At 50.2% G+C, this 9,635-nt stretch overlaps 1 protein-coding gene across 1 annotated transcript; it reads left to right on the forward strand.

The window, feature by feature from the left end:
- Nucleotides 1-526: 526 nt before the first annotated feature.
- Nucleotides 527-8,237, forward strand: LOC132797924 (uncharacterized). The gene is made up of 2 exons (XM_060809678.1): nt 527-628; nt 7,591-8,237. The coding sequence occupies exon 2, from the start codon at nt 7,599-7,601 to the stop codon at nt 8,235-8,237; it is 639 nt and encodes a 212-aa protein (XP_060665661.1). The 5' UTR covers nt 527-628; nt 7,591-7,598.
- Nucleotides 8,238-9,635: the final 1,398 nt, after the last annotated feature.

The following is a 9,635-nucleotide window of genomic DNA, read 5'->3' on the forward strand; positions in this document are numbered from 1 at the left end:
ATACATATATATATATACACACATATACATACGACATATATACATCCACACACAACACACATACACACGTACATTTCCATACACGACACTTACACACATATACACTCCGTATATGGTCCGCAAATATTGAAACTATACAGTATTTTCAAATCCATTGTTACACATATATATATATTATCCATTATTACACATGTTGATGCGAGCGCATTGCTAAGTGAGAGGCACACCTCCGCTCCGCCGACCGAAAAGCACTCAAAGCTTTTCGCTCACTAGCAATGCGCTCAGTGCGTAGAATGCACTCAAGCTCCAGTGCTCTCAGCATCTCTCTCCCACAACTCACCACCGCTGAGCCGCGCTCAGCATAGATCGCCGAAATGCCGTCGGCTTTTTCTATGGGTCAGTTACAAATCTCGTCTATTGTAAATCGGTACAATAACCCCCAATTTCTGTGCGCAATAATAACCCGCCAAGTCTAAATAAACTAATTATATATAGTGAAAAACCGCGAGTGTTTTTATTTTCGGGAAGCAAAATACTTTGGACACTTTTCAGCGCCGCCACAAACATTGGTCCTTCGAGCCGGATAATCAACAATATATTTTTCATCGTTCCAGTTTTACATCCGCAGATAAGTGCCACTAGTTTTGCTTCTTTCCTATTCTTCTACCACGGTCGTCCGCCCCTCCATTCCGCCATATTGCGCAAAAAGTTTTTCCATAGCTTTTGCCAATTGACTTCTTTGTTCTTCGGACGACCTTTTCTATGGTTTTTGCCTAATCACATTTATAATAAATAATTATATTTGTTTTCCGCCAATCGCGTACGTATGTATGCATGTGTTTTTCCTTTTTTGCAAGTGCAAGTGCAGTGACAAGTGTAAATTATCCAAAGAGAATCATTTTTAAAAGTGCGAGGATTATATATTGTATACTCCATACATATATAATCATACGAATTAATTAACTTAAATCAAGTTGTGTACCAGAATTTCGTTTTGCTTAATTCTTGTCCGTTATTTCTTGTACGTTTGTATGTCGCGGTAATTGCCGACATACATACATACACACATATTTTCGGTGCACTCTTTTGTCCGCAAGCGCACCGGCTTGCAGCCGCGCTTGCTCTCGCGCTCTCTCAACACACACACACGCACTCTTGTGCATTCGCTGTTTGTCCGCACTTGCTCTCGCTCTCATTTGTGTTACATACAAATATACGTGCATTTCGCTTGCTTAGACGTTGGCAGCGCAGTGCAAGCACATACATACATACGTACACACTGTTGTGCATGCTTAACCGCGTGCATAAGTACTTCTACGAGTGAAGTAATAGATTGGCAGGGCAGCGGTAGTCGCACTCGACATACCCTACCCTTTCCTTTTTTTTTTGTTTCAAGTGATTTATTTAGTGTGTGTATTTGAGAGCAACTCCCAGCTCAAGTGTCGGTGTATAGGCTACCTCCAGCCAGTGTCCCACATACATAGACATACACACACACATATACACACCTACATATAATCACAATTATACGTCCACCACATCTCCATATTTAAATACATAAATAATTTTTTGTTGTTTTTTTCGTGACAATTTATTTATTATTTTTCCATACAGCGCTTTTTTAACCACATTTGTGTTTTTTCCAGCGTATTGTATTTTCGTGGTATTTTTTCTTATTTTCGTGCTTTTTTGTTCTTGTTTTCGACAATCATTTGCTTGATTGTCGCGGGAATTTTCCCCGCCCCTTGCGTTCGTTTCCTGTGTCCGCAGTCCGTACCCATTTAGGTACAAAATACCTCAGCACTACCTGTGGTATTTTTCCAGTATTTTTATTTGGTATTTTTCTTTTTACTAGTTGCTACGTGCCTTTCATTTCGTTTCCATCTTCTGGGCCGTTTCCGGATATATAAAAAAACCAAGTTCCATTTGGTATTTTTTTGGTATATTTTCTGTGATTTTCTGGTTCTCTAGCCAGCGGCTTCCTACCTTCCGTGCGTAGCATGTCATCGGGCAGACCCGACAAGACTAAAACTAGACTGTCCGTGCCTTCTACTAGCGCCGCTAGAAGTTCGAATAACCTCCCTCTTCCTAGATCCAAGGGGGAACCGGCTCTTCGTGCATCCAGCACATCGCCAGTTCACACCAAAGGGAGGTCCCGCACGGTCAGCTAGTGTTTCGCCCACTTCCGGTACCAAGCCTCTGATCCTCGTCACGAAACCTGCGTCTGTTCCTAAGACCAAGGTTGTTTCCGACAATTCCTCGGCCAGCTGTTACTCGTTCACAAAGCAAAATGGCACACAATGTAGTAGATTCGGCATTGAATAAGTTCATCGCCGCGACTGACCGACTAAGTCACTTTGCGGCGCGACTTAACAATGTTTCTACTGACAGCGTCCCTGTACACGTGCCAGGTCCGGAGGGACCAGATGCGTGCCTTGTGGGACAAGGTCGAGAAGGAGTACGAGGCTTGCTCCTGTGTCATGTCGGATGAAATGACGACAGACGAGTTGCCTACCATTCAGGCAAAATATGATTACTGCTATATTCTCTATGAGCAGTGGTCCGCTCAGCTAAGTGAGCAAATAGCTGATGCCTCCCAGGCACTCACTCCTCGTACACCCGTACAACCCCCAGCCGTGCCGTTCGTGTCCACAGGGTGTCGCCTACCTCCGTGCGACACCGAAGTTTTCGGAGGCGATTATACTCGCTGGCCCACCTTCCGAGACTTATTCACGGCTATCTACATCCGAAATCCTCGACTGTCGGAAGTTGAGAAACTTTTCCATCTCAACTCCAAGACCAGCGGTGAAGCCCATGCCATTGTGTCAAAGTCTCCTTTGACCAATGAAGGTTTCAGTCGGCATGGTCCAGCTTGACTGAGCGTTTTGAGAACAAACGGTTGCTCGTGAACAGTCAGCTGCGTATCCTTTTTAATTTGCCCGCCATCGGGCAAGAGTCGGGTGCAACCATTCAAGAGTTGCAAAGCACTATCCAAGGGTGCTTGACAGCTTTGGAGCACTCAAGATCAATACGGAGAATTGGGATTGCATCCTGGTTTTCCTGTGTTCTTCGAGGCTCCCCAAATTGACCCTTTCTCTTTGGGAACAGTCCATCCAGAATAAGAGCGACGTTCCAACGTGGGCTGACATGAACGCTTTCCTTCTAGAGCGGTATCGCACCCTAGAAGCGATAGCGGAAGTGTCAGCCAGCACGAGCGCTCCGACGGTTCCACGGGCCTCACGCAAGGAGGCCCCGTCGCCAAGCAGGTAAACTCCTTTGAGAGTCGGGTAACTTCAAAACCCAGTCCTGCAAGTTGTGTTCCCGGGAGAATCACCCGATTCGTTTGTGCCCTCGTTTCCTCCAGATGGGTATCAACGATAGGGTCAATTATATAAAGCAACAGAAGCTGTGTCTCAATTGTTTCGCACGAGGCCATATCCTGGCTGAGTGCACAAGTGCGCACAGCTGCTTTACCTGCAAGGGTCGTCATCATACACTCTTGCATCGAGTGAGCCCGGCGCCGACAGTCACAACCCCATTCCATCTCCTATACAGTCCACTTCCACCCAGTCAGCTAACGTCCAATCCTTCGTGGCAGTTAACACACAAGGTGTTCTGCTCAGCACAGCTGTCATTCATGTATGCCATCTCGGCGTCCGCTATACAGCTCGGGCTCTGATTGACTCCGGATCAGAAGCCACCTTCCTCTCAGAGAAGTTGTTCAAGCGCTTGAGGATGCCGTATACATCCGTGCAAGCCCGCGTTTCTGGGCTGACACAAGCTGTGGCAGCCCAGCCCCGAAAGTTGTGCCAATTCTTAATTGGATCCCCGGTCAGACCCGATTTGCAGATCGAGGCGTCGGCGTACGTCCTCCCCCAGTTAGCGGGGAATCTGCCCTCATGTTCCGTCCCACAAACACTCCTCGAAAATCTGCCCAGCATCCAGCTGGCAGACCCCAAATTCTATGAGAGTTCGCAGATTGATGTGCTACTAGGCGCTGACATCCTCCCGTCCATTCTGCTCGGCGGCTCTCACCCTAACTTTTGTGGGACCCTCCTCGGTCAAGAGACCATTTTCGGTTGGATCCTGACTGGCCCTGTGTCGGGATCCATTTCAAAATCCATTTCGTCCTTTTCAGCTCGACTGTCCGTCGAGCGAACTCCGCCATTGGAGGAACTCCTCTCCAAATTTTGGGAGGTGGAGGACCTGCCGGCTAGCCCAGCAAAAGAATCTGACCTTTTTTTGTGAGGCTAACTTCAACGCCACGACCGTGCGAACCTCAACGGGTCGCTACATGGTCACGCTCCCATTCCGCGATCCTGGTCACGTTGACCTGGGTCACTCGAGGGCTATCGCTCTCGCTCAGTTCCTGAGAAACGAGAGCCGTTTAAAGAGGAACGACTCTCTGAAGGAACAATATGACTCCGTTATTCAAGAGTATCTGGATTTGGGTCACATGACTCAAGTCCCCCCCATCCAGTTCCGGCAACTACTATTTGCCGCACCACGCTGTTCTCAAGCCCGACAGCACCACCACAAAGCTCCGCGTTGTATTCAACGCCTCCAGCCCGACTTCAAACGGGAAGAGTCTGAACGACATCCTCCACACTGGGCCAATCCTTCAATCCGACCTGACCATTCAAATCCTGAAATGGAGGTTTTTCAAGTTCGTCTTCAACGCTGACATCACCAAGATGTATCGGCAAATCCTTGTGGATCCCAACCACACCCGGTTTCAAAGGTTGCTCTTCCGTACTCCAGACGAAGTTATGCGACTTTGAGCTCAACACAGTCACCTTTGGAGTGAACTGTGCTCCGTTTCCTGGCTATCCGCGTTCTGCATCAACTTGCGAGTGATGTTCGCGACCGGTACCTTGCTAGTGACATCATCGCCAATTATATGTACGTTGATGACGTCCTAGCAGGAGCTCACACTAAGCAGGCTGCGGTGTCTGCTATAGATGAGCTTCGAACAGCGCTCGAGAGTGCTGGGTTCCCTTTGCGTAAGTGGACCTCGAACTCGAAAGATGTGCTGAGAAGAATCCCTAAGGATCACTTGCTCTGTGCAGACTTCCTCGAGATCGACGAAGCTAGTGTCGCAAAGACGCTAGGCATTCGTTGGCGGGCCACGTCCGACGAGTTCTTTTTCGTCACCGCCGAGATGGTGTCCAAACCATCTTTCAGTAAGAGAGAAGTGCTGTCGCAGATCGCCAAGTTGTTCGATCCTGCAGGTTGGCTTGCTCCTGTGGTCATTTGGGCCAAGATTTTTATGCAAGAAATCTGGAAGCAAGAAATCGGCTGGGACGACTCCTTACCGGCGGATCTCACAGAGCAGTGGATCAGTTTTCTGCGGAACTATTCGTCCTTGCAGGACATCCGCATCCCTAGATGGACCAACTACACTCCCGGCGCAAAAATCCAATTCCACGGTTTTTGCGACGCCTCTCAAAGCGCGTATGGAGCCGCTCTTTACGCACGTGTGGAAACAGCTGGACAAGTGTCTGTGAGCCTTCTAGCAGCGAAGACTAGAGTTGCACCTATCAAGACGGTCTCTACCTCGTCTTGAGCTGTGCGGAGCTCTCCTGTTGGCAGAATTATCCGCCGCCCTCCTACCACATTTTCCCACCCCCGACGCTGAGACGTACCTGTGGACAGATTCCACTATCGTTCTGGCATGGTTGGACAAGCAGCCATGCAAGTGGACCACTTTCGTGGCGAACCGAGTGGCCAAGATTCACTCGGTGAATGGCACTTGGCAGCATGTTCGTTCCGAACACAATCCAGCCGACCTGGCAAGCCGCGGTGTCTCGCCGCAAGAGCTACTGGGCAGTCGCCTTTGGTGGCAGGGGCCGAATGGCTGACGCACTCACCAGCGCAGTGGCCTTCACCGGTCATTGGGCTCGATACTGAATTGGAGTGTCGAGCGGTGAAGGTCCATGCAGCGCAAGTCCTATGTGAGGACTTCCTCGACCGTTTCTCCAGGTTCGATCGAGCGCTCCGAGTGTTTGCGTATGTGCGAAGGTTTGCCCAGCGTTGCCGCCAACCCAAGGTCTCGTTTCCAGAGACGCTCAGCTCTCAAGAGCTTGCAGAAGCTCAAGAGGCTGATTGTACAGGCTCAGAATCGGGTATACGCGAAAGAGTGTGCTTCCCTCCGGTCCCATAATCGTCTAATCGGGTCAAGCGATATCCTAAGCTTGAATCCGTTCCTTGACAAGCAAGGTGTCCTGCGTTCGTGTGGACGCGTAAGAGCGTCCACCTCCTTATCCTACGACGAACGGCATCCAATAATTCTCCCGTTCGGCTGCGTGTTCTCACGCCTCCTGGTTTCCTTCACGCATCAAGTCTCCCTCCATGGAGGCAACCAATTGGTGATGCGGCTGGTCCGAACCAAGTTCTGGATTCCCAAGCTAAGGAACTTGGTGAAGACAGTGATTAGTGCATGCAAGACCTGTGTGATTCATCGCCGCAAGCTCCAGTCGCAGTTGATGGGTGATCTCCCAAGCGCCCGGTCGACTTTTCGCGACCTTTCACTAACTCCGGAGTAGACTTCGCCGGTCCCTTCGACGTCAAGAGCTACGTCGGACGGGGCTGCAAGATTACGAAGGGTTACGTATGTGTCTTCGTGTGCTTCAGCACGAAGGCAATCCATCTTGAGGCGACCACGGATCTGACAGCGGAAAAGTTCTTGGAAGCTTTCTCCCGATTCGTGGCACGGCGCGGGTGCCCTCTCCACATGTACTCTGACAACGGGAAAACGTTCGTCGGAGCCTCCTCCATTCTCTCCAAAGAATTTGTGGAGAGCACCCGCAACCTGATTGTCACCACTCACAGCCATCAAGGTCTTGCATGGCATTTCAACCCACCTGGTGCCCCTCACATGGGGGGTCTCTGGGAAGCGGGCGTCAAGAGCTTCAAGACGCATTTCTACAAGACGGTTTCCTCCGTAAAACATACGTTCGAGGAGCTTTCCACCCTCCTATCTAAAATTGAAGCGTGCCTCAATTCGCGGCCTTTGACTCCTATGTCAGAGGATGTGAGCGACTTGGCGGCACTTACTCCCGGTCATTTCCTGATCGGGGGTCCGCTACTCTCCATGGCGGAGCCAGAGTCCAGAGAGGATGTGGAGTCCATCCGCAACCGCTGGCAACGGCTCAAGGCTCTCCATCAGCATTTCTGTGTGCGATGGAAGAACGAATATCTGAAGGAATTGCATAAGCGGAATAAGTGGCAGTCACCTTCACGCGATCTCCAAATCGGTGACATGGTGGTCATCAGAGAGGAGAATATACCGCCACAAGAATGGCGCCTCGGGCGTGTGCTGACCGCTTGCCCAGGCGCTGATGAAAGGGTCCGTGTGGTTGACATCCAGACGTGTCGTGGTGTTTTCCGCCGACCAGTTGCAAAGCTGGTCCTCCTTCCTACGGGACACGCGCTCTGAGTCACCTATTCTTCTCTCTACTGCCATCCACTATCCTGTGGTTTCCTCTTCCGGCTTAGGCAATTCATCCCGCGCCATGTTCTTCATTTAATCTATTGTTTTTGTTCTTTTCTCTTCCTTTTGTTTTTCGCCTTTTGGTTTCATCCCATTACAGTTTACCATGGCGTTCTCCAGAAGATCATCCTGCACCCTGTCCGACGGAGTGAGCTTGCGAGGGCTCTTCTCGCCAGCGCGCTCCCTTTCGCCTCCGATTGCCGGCTCTCCGCCGAGGCAAGTCGCCCCGATGGAGTCCGAGCCCTCTCCAGCACCGGTGGCACTGGTTACTCCGCGCGGAGTTTCCGTGCCTCGCCGGGCCGCCCCTCAGCGGGGTGAGTATGTGCCTCCCGGCACAAACTCGTTCCGCTGTAGGGTGTGCCGCGGTGTCCACGCGCTGCGCAAATGTCCACGGTTTGCCCAGCTGACGCCAGAGAAGCGGCTCCGGGCAGTACTTGTAAATAAGTACTGTCCCAACTGCTTGGCTCATCAGCACTCCGGGGCACTTGCCGCAGCGGTGGACGGTGCAGGCATTGTGGTGAGGACCACCACTCCATGCTGCACATGCGAGACCCTAAACCCAGGCAGCGGTTGGCGCGACGACCGAGGGGCCGACGCGACCACCCGGCGCCCACCAGAGAGGACCATCGTCATCCCGGATGGACCGCCCACTTCCCCACACACCAGGCCCGTGCCTAGCCCCGCCTTGACGGCACTACTCCAGTGCAAGGAGTCAGTATTCTCCCCACCGCGGCGGTCTGGCTAGCCACGGGGAAGACGGCCTTCGAGGCGCGAGTGCTCATTGATCCGTGCTGTCCTGTAAGCCGCATCAGCGAGTCGATGGCAGTGGCCATGGGCCTCTCCATCACTCGCGTGGGCGCAGAAGGAGTGTGCACGGCAACGTTACGCTCCAAGACGTCACCCATGAGCCGGGAGGTCGTCTTCAAAACTGATCCGCAGCTCCATACAACGACGCCCGCCAGGACTGTCACTCCAGCCGGGCCCAGTTCTTTCAGTAACCTCGTGTTGGCTGACAAGGACTGGTTCCGCTCGGCATCGATCTCGGCAGTCTTGGGGCTGATGTTTACCCTGATGTCGTGCTACCGGGTATCCTCCCGGGCCAAGGCGGACTGCCTATGGCGCAGAATTCCACGCTGGGCTGGATTCTGTCCGGCACGTGCTACTAGTTGTTTCGTTGCAATCCCAATATTGCAAGGGGGAGAATGTTGATGCGAGCGCATTGCTAAGTGAGAGCACACCTCCGCTCCGCCGACCGAAAAGCACTCAAAGCTTTTTCGCTCACTAGCAATGCGCTCAGTGCGTAAGAATGCACTCAAGCTCCAGTGCTCTCAGCATCTCTCTCCCACAACTCACCACCGCTGAGCCGCGCTCAGCATAGATCGCCGAAATGCCGTCGGCTTTTCTATGGGTCAGTTACAAATCTCGTCTATTGTAAATCGGTACAATAACCCCCAATTTCTGTGCGCAATAATAACCCGCCAAGTCTAAATAAACTAATTATATATAGTGAAAAACCGCGAGTGTTTTTATTTTCGGGAAGCAAAATACTTTGGACACTTTTCAGCGCCGCCACAAACAACACACATATATAAACACATATATACACACACATATATATATACACATATATACACACACATATATATATATTATCCATTATTACACATATATACACACATATATAAACACATATATACACACACATATATATATACACATATATACACACACATATATATATTATCCATTATTACACATATATACACACACATATATCCATTATTACACATATATACACACATATATACACACATATATCCACACATATATACACATATATTATCCATTTCCGTATACGTATATAAGCAGCAGCAATCACACCGAGAAATAAAGATTCACGCTGCTGTTTTGTGTTTTACTTAAACTTTTTTGTTTTTCCAACAGCGATTTTTGTTCCTCGTCTGTTTTCTTGTGTCGGCTTTGCTCACTATCCTGTGACAGCCGAAGTTCTTTTCCATTTGTGCTTGCTTTCGGCTGTCCGCTTTACCGTGAGTCTTTGTTGAGAAAAGACTCTAAAGTGACTGCCGAAGCATAGTATGTCCAAGAGCCAAAAGAGCGAAAAGGACTCAAAACACTCGTTAAA

The sequence above is a fragment of the Drosophila nasuta genome, unplaced genomic scaffold (genome assembly GCF_023558535.2).
Source record: "Drosophila nasuta strain 15112-1781.00 unplaced genomic scaffold, ASM2355853v1 ctg335_pilon, whole genome shotgun sequence".
Taxonomy (NCBI): Eukaryota; Metazoa; Arthropoda; class Insecta; order Diptera; family Drosophilidae; genus Drosophila; species Drosophila nasuta.